Source organism: Tursiops truncatus, chromosome 17, assembly GCF_011762595.2.
Source record: "Tursiops truncatus isolate mTurTru1 chromosome 17, mTurTru1.mat.Y, whole genome shotgun sequence".
In the NCBI taxonomy this organism is placed as follows: domain Eukaryota; kingdom Metazoa; phylum Chordata; class Mammalia; order Artiodactyla; family Delphinidae; genus Tursiops; species Tursiops truncatus.
The window spans coordinates 14,580,629-14,596,798 of record NC_047050.1 but is presented as its reverse complement, the minus strand read 5'-3'; the positions used below and the strand labels follow the sequence as shown (position 1 = coordinate 14,596,798).

Here is a 16,170-nt window from a genome sequence, read left to right as displayed (position 1 = left end):
ACTGGGAAGGTTGATCAACCTGTAGGACCCTCCCCAGGGCAGGCGGAACTGAACGAGGTGCCCTCTGGCTTGTTTGTTTCACTCTGCGGGCCTGGCTTGTCTTACTGTTAGTGCTTATTCATCGCAGACCTTGGATTTAGAACTTGAATGTTCTCATTACTGGATAATTCGAGACAACAATCATAGGGTCCAGCTAATCAAATAAGCCGTGTGCAAAGCGAGCCTTGAGCCCAGGGCAGAATTAACCCTGAGTCGCTCAGGCTGCCATCCCTAACTGGCGGGGGGAGGCATGCAGGGCAGCGGGGACAGGACCACAGAGACAGTGGGGAGATGGGTCCAGATGTGATACGAGGCCCAGCCCAGCTTCTAACAAGCCACTGCTAAAACTGATCACAAAATAAGCAAAATGTAAGAGAAGACTAAGCTAAACAAAGACTGTTCAAAGAAGATCTTGTCAGAAGGATAAAGAAAAGAAAGAGAAACCGCCAAATACAAAAACACAAGTTCAAATTCAGGAGTTTAACAAGATTTAAGGTTTGAAATCAAACAAATTTTTAAAAATAAAAAAATTAGCCTAATAAAAATAAGGCTAAAAAAGTAAGTAAACTTACTTAAGGTATGAGAACTAGAAGGTAATCAATGATTTAAAAGAAAAACTTGAAAGTTAATTAAAAAATAAAACCCGGATGAAAAGTGTTTTTAAAAAGATACAATGCAAAACAAACAAACAAAAATGGTTCTGAAGAACCTAGGGGCAGGACAGGAATAAATACACAGACATAGAGAATGGACTTGAGGACACAGGGAGGGGGAAGAGTAAGCTGGGACGAAGTGAGAGAGTGACATGGACATATATACACTACCAAATGTAAAATATAGCTAGTGGGAAGCAGCCGCATAGCACAGGGAGATCAGCTCAGTGCTTTGTGACCACCTAGAGGGGTGGGATAGGGAGGGTGCGAGGGAGACACAAGAGGGAGGGGATATGGGGATATATGTATATGTATAGCTGATTCACTTTGTTATAAAGCAGAAACTAACACACCCTTGTAAAGCAATTATACTCCAATAAAGATGTTAACAAATATTATCCATTTCAACTTTTTGATTCAATACGTTGACAATTTCAATAAAAAATTCTGAAGATTATATAAAGGTTAAGTCTACAGTAGAAACATTAAAAATGTGAAGGTAAATGGGATTAAAAATAGAAGTTAATGGGCTTTAACGTAGAAAGCATAAGTGGTCACGGAATAGGGTAAAGAATAATTTAAGAAGGAGATTAAAATGAAGGGTCTGAAGGTAACAAAGCTTGTGGAAAGATAAGTGAAGGAAACATGGGCTGGAAGCAGGTGAGGGGACAGTCCTTAAGTTGTAGCTGGGTCAGTCTTCCCCAAGAGTGGTCTCTGACGAACCTGATATGATGTCCAAGGCCAAGGTGAAGAGCTGGTTCCCCCCACTGAAGGGGACCCTTTCCCATCAAGTGTGGCTTCTTTTTTTTTTTTTTTTTTAAGAAATATTTTATTTTATTTTATTTTTTGGCTGCGTTGCGTCTTCGTTGCTGTACTCAGGCTTTTTCTAGCTGTGGCGAGCAGGGGCTACTCTCGGTTGCGGTGCACGGGCTTCTCATTGCGGTGGCTTCTCTGGTTGCGGAGCACGGGCTCTAGAGCACCGGCTCAGTAGTTGTGGCGCATAGGCTTAGCTGCTCTGCGGCATGTGGGATCTTCCCGGACCGGAGCTCGAACCCGTGTCCCCTGCATTGGCAGGCGGATTCTTAACCACTGCGCCACCGGAGAAGTCCCCAAGTGTGGCTTCTTAACTCTACGAAAGTAAGTGACTCAGCTTGGTTTGGGGCAGGAGTTATAATCCTCGGGCCATGAAGGTCTGGTTCTATGCAACACACGCAGTAACAAAGCTCCAAGTTAGTCATACAATCTTCAGAGGAATAACCTCAGTCAGACGTTTGTGACAGCTTAAAGCTGGCATCAGGAAAGGATTATTAAGTGAAGTATTGACGTATCGTAGCCACATGGTGACGCACCATTTAGCCTTGACAAATGTTCTAGAAAAATATGTATCGACATAGGAAATGTCCAAGATATTATGTAAAAAACATATTATAGACAAGTACTATAATATTAAACATATTAAAAACAGTTATACAACAAGTACTGTATAATTCCAGTAACTTAAAAAGTTGATACAGTATATGAATAGTACAACATATTTATTACCGTTATTATCTGGATGGTAGGAATTGTGGATGATTTTTAAAAAATAATTATTCTTTGTGCTCTTGAAAGTTTTCTCATGGATTCAGGGAATCCACGTTATATTTTGTATCATTAAAAAAACCCCTAAAGGTTATTGAAGAAGAACGGATACAGGCATATGCTTAGCTTCAGAAAGATGCTCTTTGCTGCACTTCTGTGAGGAAAGAAAGGTCTAGATATTCTCTCTCCCCACTCTCATCTGCCCGGCCCATTATCAAAAATAGTGATTCTAGAAGAGGTCATTTTTTTAAGGTCCTATAAACCTGTTAAGGATGCCTTCTGTTAAATAATGTATGTTTGATCTATACAAAATTAATATTTAATAATATTTATTAGAGAATGACTAGGTAATCTTTCAGCACACAAAAACACAACTTAATGTTTCTTCAGTGTTTGTTATATGCTATGCACTTTATGTGCATATTCTTACTTAATGTCCACTTTTTGAGAAAAGAGAGGGTAAATAACTTGCTGTTATTTATAATTTGCACAGAAGCAGGGGAGTGGGAGTCTAACCTGAGACAGTTTGACTCCAGGGTCATGTTCCCTGTACTGTACTGACATCAGTGCTTCCTGGGTGAGTAGTTTTGTGTTTGAGGTCTTCGAGGAGATTTAGAAACGTGTAGCTCATGCTGTCTCCCTCAAGGAGCGTCCAAGCTACTTGGAAAGATAAAGAGGTGATGTGCAGCAGCAAAACACACCTGTTCCAGTAGGCAGCGCAGATGGTACTTGATGTGACATTCAAGGAGAGACATTCCTGTGGCCTCCAGAGGTCAGAGGGGGCCTCGTGAAGGAGCCGGGCTTTGAAGGATGGGGAGTGTAGCACATGAAGACCATAGAGCTATAGGTCAAGCAATAAATACCGTGTTCTGGAGAAGAGGAATAGGGAGTGACCATGCAGCCAGCACATAGAAAGCAGAGACTCTGGGGACAAATCAAGCCACAGGGGATGCTACTGGAAGACATCAACATACAACTGGGCAAGAGGAGACGAAGGCATAGTCAGGAGAGAAATAACATCTGAACTACAGGAGACAGGCTAGGGGTCAAGTGAAGACAGAGCTGGTAGATGAGAAGTGGAGTGACGGCAAGAGAAGAGAGGAAGAGTGAGACGACTTCAGATGGTTCTGTATCTAAGTCCGTTACTAATGAGCAAGTAATGGGGAAACTGTATGTCTTGGTGAGAAAAGGGGCCAGCAGGTCCAGACAAAGGAGAAGCCAGAGGCACAGGGTAGGGATTACGGGACATAGTCATTCACTGGCCATGGTACTGTTCTAAAATACAGTGTATTAAGGGGAAATTTGAGGTTTCGTGAGGCCAGTAGATTAGGAGATGATTACCATTGAAATGATAGCTTGCTTCTCGCAGGTGCCAAGAAGGGGGGTGCACAGTGACAGGGTCAGTTGGAGGTAGAGAGGGAGGAACTGTGAGCGAGAGCCTGTATTGTGGTTTCCCCAGGAAGGAACGAGTGAGGCAGGGTAATCAGGTGTAGGATTGGCTCTTCTGAGTAACTTCAGAGGGCCCTGGGGTGTAGGTGCTGCCTGTCCCTAGTTGTCTGGTACCCGGCTCTGGGATGAGTAGGGCAGGTGGATGGCGGCCTGGAGTGTGGAGCTCAACAAAAGAGGTGTTTGAGGTGTGGGCTCCATCTTGGTTGGTTTGCATTTGAAAAGTGAACTCTCACTTTGAGTTGCTCACCATCTCTAGGGGTTGGCTAAACCTCGGGAGGGGCTGTCCCTCCAGGCTTTGCAAATCCTCAGATGTCAAAGCATAAGAATACAGAAAATGAAAGACATGGTTAACACAGATATGTAACCAACCTATAAATATTTACTGAATGCCTCCCATGCCCAAACACTAAACTGTGTGCATGAGCTAGTATGAAATAATAATAACAACAAAACTAGCATAGTCTTCTGTAGCCCTCACCATGTGCCAACAGTCCACACGCTTTACAAGAATGAACCCATTTAATGCCTGTAACAACCCTACGGGGAAGTACGTTTACCATCTCAATTTTAGAGATGAGGCAACTGAGGCTCAGAGAGGTTGAGCAACTTGCTAACGTCACATAACGAGGAAGAATTGAAGCAGGGATTTGAACCCAGGAGGTTGGAGTCTGTGTTTTAACTACTACCTAATATTATATATGATATAGTTCCCGCTGTCCAGGTTGAAGAGCTACTTCAAAAGGCAAAATATAAATATTCGAAGAGATAAGTATAAGTAAAGAGCAGGGCATATTTAATCTCAAAAGAAGGTATGGGATATATGCATATGTATAGCTGATTCACTTTGTTATAAAGCAGAAACTAACACACCATTGTAAAGCAATTATACTCCAATAAAGATGTTAAAAAAAAAAAAGAATGGAATGGTCCAGGTTCTCTCAAAGGGGAGGTGTGTGAGACCACCCGCGGAGAGGGCAGGAAGAAAAGACTGGAACTTGTATTTATGTTTCTATTGTTAGCTCATCGAATAGCCTGTCTTCTCAGTACAAGCTCCTTTCCTCATCATGAGAAAAAAAAAAACGAATGATAGTATAATCACATCTGATGAGACACAGTCAAAAACCATGAAATTACCAAGTTCACTATATGAAATATGGATCGACATCTATGTCATTACCTAGTGTCTCAAGAGATGATAGACACTGAGGAAGAGTTCGTCACTGACATCTGTTGTTAATGGCCGTAGACGGTGCAGACTCTGTGGTGGTGATGGAAGCAATGAATAATGGGAGTGAGTATGGGTGATGCCTCCTATACTGCTGGGTACGGGGGACACAGCAGTGAACCCCTCTGTCAGGCGTCCCTGATCTCGTGGAGCTTACGGTCTGGTCGGGGAGAACAGGGGATCAACAAGATGAACCAAGGAAAGATAAAGTGTGTTAGGTGGTGATACATGCTGAGGAGAAACATGGATCAGAGAAACGACGGGAAGAATGGGGGAGAGAGTTGTAACTTTTTAGATAACATGGCCGAGTGAGGTCTCGGTGAGAAGGGACAGAGTAATTACCTGGTGGAACGAAGGGAATGAACCATGTGGCTGTCTCTGGGCAAGACACCCCTACCCACCACGCAAAGAGCAAGTACTAACACCCTAATGTGGGAACGTGTTCTGGAAGGTTGAAGAAGATGAGGTCGGTGGACCTGGAGCCCAGTGAATAGCTGGCGGATGGAGACCAAGGGGTGGGGCGAGGGTGTGGCCAGGTCCTTGCAGGCACGTGAAAGGACTTGGGCTTTTTTCCTGGGAGTGGAATGGGAAGACACTGGTGGGCGTGAGCAAAGAAGCGATGTGATCTGGCTCGTGTTGCTAGAGGATCAGTAAGGTTGCTGTGTTGAAAATCCTTTGGAGGGAAGGAGGACAGAGACCAGCTGTAAGGCCTCGAGCAATTTTCCAGGTGAGCGATGATGGTGGCTTGGACCAGGGTGGAGGTACGGAGCGGCATATTGGACCTGATTTGATGGTAGAACCAACAGGATTTACCAATATAGATCCGAGCTGTGAGACAGAGACTAATGGTACATACACAGTATTTTACTGAAAAGTACACTGGGGGTACATGCTTCAAACCTCTTACTGGTAGGGATGTGTGAGAAAAATGGTGGAGGCCACTGGGAGAGACCATGTATTGTCTACAGGGATTTTGAGGAGAGAGATCAGTCAGGGGAGGATGCTCAGTGCTGGACGTGGTTGGGCCTTGAAGAATGGGTGGGATTCAGGGGGTTAGAAAGGCCTGGGGCGCACCCTGGGAGCCACAAAGGAAGGGAGCTGACTCTGCCCAGGCCTGTTCTGAATCAGTCTGCGTGGAGCCCGAGCACAGGCAGGAGGTTTTAGGATTGAAATGGTAGCAGGCCAACTCGTCCCACCCTTGAACTACAAGTAGAGTCAGGCACCGGACGCACAGGCTCAGCGGCCATGGCTCACGGGCCCAGCCGCTCCGCGGCATGTGGGATCTTCCCGGACCGGGGCACGAACCTGCATCCCCGGCATCGGCAGGCGGACTCTCAACCACTGCGCCACCAGGGAAGCCCAGATTTTTTTTTTTTTTTAACATCTTTCGTGGAGTATAATATAATTACTTTACAATGGTGTGTTAGTTTCTGCTGTATCACAAAGTGAATCAGCTATACATATGCACATGTTCCCATATCTTCTCCCTCTTGTGTCTCCCTCCCTCCCACCCTCCCTATCCCACCCCTCTAGGTGGTCACAAAGCACCGAGCTGATCTCCCTGTGCTATGCGGCTGCTTCCCACTAGCTATATTTTACATTTGGTAGTGTATATATGTCCATGCCACTCTCTCATTTCGTCCCAGCTTACCCTTCCCCCTCCCTATGTCCTCAAGTCCTGATTGGGGATTTTTGACTGAGGGAGTTAGTGGTTTGCTTTAACAATTTGCTCCTCTAAAAAGCTCTGAATAAGTGCCATTAGTTAATGAATTAACAAATGTTAACTCAGTGGCTAGAGTGATTTATTTACTAAATGGGACTATAGTTGTAAGTTATATATACATATATGTATGATATATATTTATAAATATATAAACATATATTTATGTATTCAGCATAGTTATTATACTATATTATATAGTATAACCTGTAGTATAGTTATATAGATGTACATATGTAGATGTACATATATGTATTTCTGTTAAGGAGAGTGATTCCATTGGACCTAACATTGTTTGCTATATAATAAAAATGAATTTTTCTGATTCTATAGGTGAACTTTAAAAAGCTTGATCCATAGTTCCTAAAGCAGTTAGGGTTTCTTGGTGCACGTTATAGCCTTGGTTTTCCATTTGCCGGCTGACTGAGTGGTCCTGCCAGCACACATCCTGCACACGGCTTCTTAGCACTTCAAGATGCTGCACGCAAGTGCCCCAGGCATAAAGAGTATGGCGGAAATACCTTTTCCTCCGTCTGTGTTTGTAAGACAGTCTTTTTCACTCCAGAAGAACAATTTTGGGGAGATGATTTGTGTCACATTTTGGCCTCATTACAGTTTTGAGTTGTAAATGGCGCTGGTTTGCCTGGAGGTGTAAACATCTATTTTATCTTCATGTGCTCATGGGAATACCTGAAACTGAAAAAATACTTTCTATTCTTGAGTTCTGTTTCAGGCTATAAACAGAGAGGTTAACAAGATATTTATCAAAATTCAAATTTTATTTTATTAAAAGCGTGCGTCCAACAGAATGCCAATTACTTGCTGCTATGCCTCGGTTCTTCATTTCCAAACACAGATGGAGAAGTCGAAGAACCTAATGTCTTATTACAATCATATGATTCTGTAAGATAAATAAACACTGTGCTTTTCTCTTCTGAAATGGTGAGGAAAGTGCGAGCAGGTGTTAAATTACTGTCTGCAGTTATAAGTTACAGGAAGTATAAGGTTATTCAGTGTTTATTTAGGTGCAGCTGATAAAGTCAGGCGAAGGGATTCTGACTAGTCCAAATTTGCTTTCTGGTAAATAGGTACTATTTAAAGGATATGACAAATCACTTATTCTTTGGTTAAAATGCACGAAAGCAACAGAAATGAGAAGCGTGTATCACCTGAGTTTATCATGCCTTGCACACAGGGGTATCTTAACAGTGTTTATTGATTTGTCCCCAAATAACTGAGTTTCAACAGGGGGAAACATGTGTTTGGAGTGCAGCTAGATTTTTCTATGACTTTCAAGGAATTTCCTATTCTACCTCAAAATTTACAAATTGGCGATATGTTATTTATTTTAAAAATAAATAGCAATTAATAATTTAATTAAATAACTTAAAATTTATTTAATAAATTAAATAAATTTCAATCACAGGAGTGAAAGCAATATAAACAAATGACAGTGCATCTGTTGTTATTTTTCCTATAAGCCCATTTTGATGGCCGCATTTTTTTGGACAGAATGACAACCTTTCTGATCTACTGACAGTAACCCTTTGGACATGTGCTTTACAATTTTTTCAAATTCAGCTGTGCGTTAGTGCTTTCCATTTGAACTGTCTCACTCATGCCATTTAAGGAGATTTATTAACCTTTAAGTAATATTCCTCATTTAACAATAAACCAAACACATTGTGAGGTCTTCTTTGATTCTCAAGTGGTGATTTGAAGATATTAGTGCTTTGAGGGTGCTGAATCCAACTTCATGGCAAAACTGGCCTCGAGTTCCCTCAGCCCGTTAGAATCTTCTAGCTGGGATGAGGGACATCTACTTCTTTCTCTTTTCTTATCTTGAGACTACCTGTTAGCCCCTCTTGGTTATCCAGTGACTGCCTTAATAACTAGCCCCGGTCTGTGCTTTCAGAAGTAACCAAAGAAGTTCTGATGTTCTAAGAGGACAACAGGGAACAGTTAAATAAAGGACATGGTTTGAAACCCAAATGTCAACATAGACAGGATCTCTAAAGTTCTCTGTTTTTGGAAGTTGTTAACTGGATTTAACTGTGACATATGCATGGTATGACTGAAATTAGATAACTACTGAAACAAATGACACGATGTTACATTTCACATTTCCCCTTCTGTCTCCTCAGCCATCATGTATGTCATGGGAGCACTTGGTCCTGCAGTGGGATATTTATTAGGTGGACTTCTTATTGGTTTTTACGTTGATCCCAGAAGTCCCATTCACCTTAATCAGGATGACCCTCGTTTCATTGGAAACTGGTAAGAATCGTTTATTAAATCTTTCATTTCACTTGGTATTGTTATAGAGTAATAGTCCCCTTGTAGTTAAAATAAGAATTTCCCCAATGGGAAGATGAAAAATAGCTAAACGTCACCTAGGAGGGGTTGGCAGGCAGGATAATAATCCCCAAAGATATCCTTGTCCTAATTCCCAGAACCTATGAATGTGTTACCTTCACATGGCAGAAGGGGTTTTGCTGATGTGAATAAGTTTAGGCTCTTGGGATGGGGAGATTATCCTGGATGATCCGAGTGGGTCCAGTGTAATTACAAGGGTCCTTATAAGGGAAAGAGAGAGGCAGGAGGGTCAGAGTAAGAGAGGGAGATTTGATGATTGGAGCAGAGGTTGGAGTGATGTGCCTCAAAGATGGAGGAAGAGACCATGAGCTAAGGAATGCAGGTGGATTGCAGAAGCTTTTCCCCCAGAGCCTCCAGAAGGAATGCAGTCCTGCCAGCCCAGTTTTTACTTCTGACCCCCAGAACTCTAAGATGATACATTTGTGTTGTCTTAAGCCATGCCGCCTGTGGTGATTTGGTACCACAGCAATAGGAAGCTAACACAGAGGAGTTGGGAACATCCGTTTAACCCATATTCTTTAGGTTTGGGTTGGCTGGTTTCTTCATAGCAGAGTGAAGGAAAAGGGGAACGCGGCTACGTCGGAACTTTCCTGTGTACTTTAATCGTAGCTTTCATTTTCTTTTCTGTGCCTTTAAAAAAATATTTTCTGCCACTTCCTTATTGTATTTGTGTTTCTGCTTTGTCCTTCTCCACTGCCCACGACTCTAGCCCTGCGTTTCCACTGTCCCACTCTTAGTGAATCTTTTCACTCGGTGATAGTTCCTTCCCCTGGGTGTGCTGGGGATGTAGCCACTCTCTCACTTGCTGGCCTTTAATTGTCTTGCTAAATAAGTAAGTTTAGGATTTAGAATGAGAACTCCAACTTTGGGTGATAGGTTACTTATCCCTGTCTCCAAGGGCTGCATTTGAATTCTTCCCAATTCTCAACTTGAACATAAGGAGTTATTTCTTCATGATTGCAAACACTCGCTCGAAGTATCGGCATCTCAAATTCATTAAACATGGATTGGTAATAGGCATACATTGATAAGAAATTTTCATTTTAGAACAGAGAATTTCATTAATTAGAAACTAGTGTCAAGTAATTACTTTCTAAAGAGTTTCTTAGACTACTTGTGTTCTCTCTGTGTTTCATTATAATTTAATAACCTCATAACTTGAGCTGTGTGAGAATAATGTTTAACACTATTTTCTAAGCAGTTAATAAATATTAATTACATGATAGAACACGTGTTATTTTTATAAGTAAATACTCTTTGAAGGTGGAAGTGCTAAGATCTAGATGAGCCTAGCCTGGTAGAATTTTCAAATCATGCAAAAGGGAGCGTTCCCTTGTCAGCAGTAGGGGAATGACACAGGAATTTTAAGTTCTTGATCAATAGTGAAATTTTTGGCCTCTGCTGTTTGCTTTGCAGTTCTGAAATAATTCAGAGTAAAGATTTTTTAAAAAGTTCTCAGAAAACTAGATTATTAAAATGTATCTGTGAACATCCCATGTATAATCTGTGTTCTGTATAGATTTCCATGAGAAGAGATTGCAATAAGGGAACGTCTGGAAGGAGAAGGCAAGGAGGACAGCTCAGGGGCAAGGAGAAGGCAAGGAAGCAGGAGCTTTAAGATTACAAGTGCTTTATGCTGTTTTCTAAAAGTTTTCTAGTAGACGTCAACCCAGTTGGTAGCAAAGTAGAACAATTGAGTGCAGACCCTGAAGCCACACTCCCCTGGTTTTAAATCCCAGTCTGCCACCTAGTAACTGTGTGACCTTGGGGAAGTAACTTAACTTCCCTGGGCCTCGGGGGGTTTTTAAATCCATAAAATGGAAATAGTGGCAGTACCTACTTGATAGGGTTGTTGTGAGGAATAAATGAGTCTATGTATGTGGAGCTCTAAGCAGTTCTTCCTACATAATGTATGTTACCTATTATTCAGTCCTTTGAATTTAATCAATGTTCAAGTAGTTTTATTCCTTTTAATGGCTCAGTATTCCACAAATGATAAAAATTGTCAGTATAGAAATGTATACTAGGGAGTCTCTTTGAAAATGAATTTTGTTTCTTGAGTAGCTCTGTTTGTAACAGACTTCTACCTTGAACAGAGACAGTTATTTGATACAATGTTAGTTTCTATGGTGCCTAGTGGCAATGATAGGTTTTTTGGGAACTATATGCTGGAAGAGCGAAGGAGGGAATGAGTGAATAATGCTAATATTGATTGGGTGCTGTGTGTCAAGCGTTATTCTAAGAGCTTTACCAACATTTTCATTGAAGCCTTATGACAACCACATGTAGTCACTAAGTGTGTGCCCATTTTGCAGATGACGATATTGATGGTCAGCGACTTGAACACCTTGCCCAAAGTCTCAGAGTCAGTGGGAGCTGGACAAAAAATTGAGTCCAGGGTGGAGGTTTTAGTCAATGTACTTAACTGTCCTCCCTTCATGAATAGTCTCTGAGTAATGGTTCATGAAAGGGAGTCAGGAGCCCTGGCTTTTCAATTTTAGCTCTTCCTGATGCATCCTTTTCCAACATGTAATGCACACTTCCTTGCCTTACTTAGCTTTTCTCAACGTCCTCTTTAGCACCACCATTATATCATGTGTTAACTTCGATGTTACTGGAGACCGATTTGCTCTGCTTAGAAATGTCCCTAAACATTTTTTTAATCTTTTTGTCTATTCACTATAATTCTTTCCCTTCTTCTGTTATTTTCTCCCTTTGGGGTACTCTGAGTGTATCTTTAATGTTTGCATATAATTTTAAGTCAATGGCTCTGGGTGGAGGTGGGAGCCCTGAGTGCAGATCTACGTAAAAAACAAAACTAGCTACCATGGATTTATTGTTGCTTTGGGGGCAGGCATTTTATTAGGTCTTATACATTGTCTTATTAATTTTGATGACCCCCCCAAAAAAAGTTATTATTACTTCCCTTTCAGACGAGAAAGTCTGTTCAGAAAAGCAAACTAATTTCCCCAGGATCTTAGAGCTAGTAAGTGGGAAAGACAGTATAAAAACCCAGGTCAGTCTGAAGCCACAACTCAAGAATTGCCCCTTATAGTCTGCTGCCTGCCCTCCTCTGGAGAGAGCATGAGAGGTCCGGGAAACTAAGGGGTTCAGGGGACTTGAATGCAGAGGTTGCAGAAAGAAATTCAAGAAAGATAATGGCAGGACTGGGTTAGTAAAGTCCTCGTATGTGGCCAAGTACAAAAAGGGCCAGATGTTATCACAGCTATGTCCCTGCCGACAGATGGCTCTGTTTTTAAAACACCTATCTCATTCAATTTATTTATTTAGGAAATGTTTTGAGTACCTAACCTGTGTTAGGCACTGGGTTCGTGATTAAATACTGAATCCTTGAGATGGCTGGAAGTCTGCCCTGAGCAGTCTTCTAAAAATAAAACCTTTTTCTGATTGCTTTAATATCTTAATTGGATATAACGTTAAGTATCTTTGAAAATAGCACACTGGATGGTCTGTGTTCTTACTGCATTATATTCAACATGAATTCTTAGAATGCTGTTTGCGTTCTGATAACAATGGATGGGAAAGTATTGATACAGAGGCCAGAATCTGAGCGTTTATGAACTTGGAAACTTTGAGGACAGAGTTTGGAGTTGAGGAATCCTAGTTGCAAAGTTAGTGACCCTGTTAGGCAGGACCAGGGACCTCTATTTGCTAAGAAAAGGTTGAAAGGGGACTGAAAAATTGCCCTTGGGGAATTATGCAGGCAAGAAAGCCCAAGGCCTTAACACATGTTCTAATACAGGACTAGAATGAGAGATCTACTCTGTATTTACTTCCTAGTTCCCTCGGCATGGCAACCTCAGATGTGTCTAAAGACAGAATCTCGATTCTGCAGAGCTCAAGTTCCACTTCTCAAGTTCCAGATCAGTGCTACTCAAAGTGTGGTCCCCACTGCTGCCCACCAGCAGTTACTGGTCTGTGACAGAACATGGGCTGAAATTGAGAGTAAATGTTGAGAAACTTAAAAAAAAATTTTGACAGAGGAATTTTGTGTCTGACACATTGATTTCCCTTCTGAATTTTTATAACATTCATCTTCTATACCACATGATCTAACAACTGTGTACATTCTTGCATTTCTTGGAATTGCTTGGAATCATTTCTTATATCTTTAGCTCGCTTACAAGCAGATTGTAAGTTCTTGAAGTGCTTGCAGGAAAATGTTTGAATGCCATCAGCAATTTGAAATACACTTCATACCAGATATTAATGGTTTTCATCTGAGAAAAAAGTGTCCGTATTGGTCCAGAAAGCATGCTATAGACTCTATATTATTCTTCTCTTCAAATTATGGGCTACTGATTTATTATAAGATGCACACTGTCGTAGGACTAACAATGTTAATTAGCAGAACTAACATATATGTGCTCAAAAATACTTGAATTGAATGAAATTCTAGTCAGGCTGCTGAATGTAATGGTCATTATAATACTAGTATAATTACTGGGTAGATTTCTCATTTATACCACAGAAAGGGAGGATTCCGTAGTATATTTTCTTAAGTTGTCTAACTTCTTACTGCTGTACACCCGATGAAGGTAAAAAGTTTTCTCTGGAGAAATTTATCACCACAAACTTCTACTTTGCTAATTTGTTCACACTCATAATACCAAAGCCATAAATGCTATTCACATTTCCCAATTTTTTAGGTGGAGTGGATTCCTCCTTTGTGCCATTGCAATGTTTCTTGTGATATTCCCAATGTTTACTTTTCCAAAAAAGCTTCCTCCTCGACACAAGAAAAAGAGAAAGAAAAAATACTCTGCTGATGTTGCGGGTGACGATGACGTTATGAAGGAGAAAACAAACAATTGTGAAGAAGTGGACAAAAAAGTTTCTTCTATAGGATTTGGAAAGGATGCCAGAGGTAAGGTATATCTTTTGAATAAGTACGTGCATGGCATTTCAGATCAGTGCTACTCAAAGTCTGGTCCCCGGCCACTGCTGCCCACCAGCAGTTACTGGTCTGTGACGGAATATGGGCTGAAATTGAGAGTAAATGTTGAGAAGCTTAAAAAAAATTTTTGACAGAGTAATTATGGGTCTGTCGAATCTAATAACAACAATAATAAATTGGGCTTCAATTTTGTATGTTTTAAATTTTTCATTTTCTAGTAATTCCTCTTTAATGTATCTTGCAAAAGTATCAGTAACGATAGACTAGAAATAATCATTAAAAAATAGTCCTTCGTCACAGATAGCTTGAGAAGCACTGATTTAGAATCTAAAGGTGAAGCCTTCATACTGTAATTAGAGACGTCTGATTTTTAAAATAATTATTGCATTATACAATGGATGGTTTGTCTCAGGGAACCGTGGGTTTGATAGTGTGGCCTGATCCTTACATAAATATAAAACTTACCCCTAGGAAAGGATCTTGTTCAACAGTGGCTCTGTCAAAGCTTGAAAGTGGCCATGGAGAAGGGCAACCAGGGGATGGGTCTCCAAACCCAGCATAAAAACGTCCAGAGGGTTTCAGTGATGTGTACTGGTCTGTTTTTTCATTCTTATCTCTCTTAAAAATAATGACTTTATTAGAGCCAGATTAGGCAATCTCAAATCTAAACAACTTAATCTTAACCAAGCCACTTTTGTTCCATATTCAATACCTCTGTTGAATGGCAATAAATCCCTTTATTCCAAGAAACCTATAACACTACATTCCCATGAGTTCCTGCCTATTTCTTGAATCCTCTGAATTGATTTTTCTAACTTATGAAGCATAATATTTATCAAGTGCTTACATCAGTTAAGGTTGTTTTAGGGTAAATTTACCTAGGCACATTATCATCTCACTTTGACTATGTACACAGTAAAGACGAAGAGGAACCTTTCAGGCCTAGAAGGAAGTTACTAATATATTATGGAACTGTCCCTGCAGCCTAAGAATGGTTAGATTGGACTATTTTTAAAGACTATATTTGTTCAAAGCAGTGAAGTGACATTTCATTGGAAATGCTTCTTCCCAGTTAAGTTTTAGATTTGCCTTTCCCGCTCCCTCCTCATTATTTTGGGACAATGTGTGCTTTTGGAACTGCCAAAATTACCTCTTCTGCTCTCATAACATAAAAGATTCTCTGGATGGTAGCTCTTGCCCTGTGGACCAGTCCATCATTTTTCGTGGATGCATGATGGACCATAATACTACCAAGGGAGTGACTTGTTTTTTTTAAACAACCCAGTTGAGAGCAAAGTTGATGTTAAAAAATTCACAACATAGGAGTAGACTAAGAGTTTTACTTTACAGAGAATATAAAGTAGACTCAAGGGGGGAAATAAAGGCTAAGCTAAAATGGTATATTTTATAGCTTAGAGGTAGATGGCTCGAATGTGGAATATATGCTCTGTTGGATAGTAGAGAAAAGGGAGAGCAAGACTGATATGAAATACCAGCAGCGGACACAACCGTTGATGGGAATGAAGTCCTTGGAGGAGCCAGTGTAGACAATGATTTCAGTGCCCTATCTGTACTGTGGGACCTTCCCGTTGTCAAGGTGGAGGACCTCCTGAAGGCCTGTGGGTCTTCTTTGGCCTGAAGGTCTTCTCTGTAGTCTGGGAAAGTGCTTGACTCCTGCACGCTTCAAGTGCCAAAGAATTAACATCCTGGCCTCCCACCCCTAAAGCTATCTTAACCAATGGCCGATCAACATCCCAGCTCCACCCCCTCATGGGTGAGACAATCCTGAGGTATGTTTCTACATCCTTTGTAAGCCACCCTTTCTTCCTGTGCATCATGTCCGCACTCCCATCCAGTGTTTCCTGAATCGCCCAAATCAACTGTTTGGCTTTGAATCCTTAACTCAACTCCTGCTTTTGGGGGAAAGCTCACTTAGGCAGGCAGGTTCAAAAGTGGTAAAAGCCATCATGGGATTTGAAAATTATTTTTCAGAATTGAACCTATGGACTGTTTTATTGGATGTCTTCTTGTACTGCTAAGAATTGTGCTTCTCCAGCTTTTCTATGTTCAATTTGATGGTTCAGGATATTTTCTTTTAGAGGAAAGAATAAGAGGAGTCTTTTGACAGTGATGGGTAGTTGGTTTATAAAATCCATTTTCATTCTGGTTTTCTCGTCAGTATTTCTGATACATTCTCAACCTTTTCACT

General features: G+C 41.0%; 1 protein-coding gene across 2 annotated transcripts in view; it reads left to right on the top strand.

Annotated features, from left to right (window-relative positions):
• The window catches only part of SLCO5A1 (solute carrier organic anion transporter family member 5A1), a 130,359-nt gene that overhangs the window by 38,200 nt on the left and 75,989 nt on the right, over positions 1 to 16,170 (top strand). For both annotated transcript variants that reach the window (XM_033842945.2, XM_033842946.2), the window contains exons 3-4: positions 8,812 to 8,944; positions 13,714 to 13,931. In XM_033842945.2, coding sequence (XP_033698836.1) covers positions 8,812 to 8,944; positions 13,714 to 13,931 — 351 coding nt within the window. The remainder of the gene's footprint in view (positions 1 to 8,811; positions 8,945 to 13,713; positions 13,932 to 16,170) is intronic.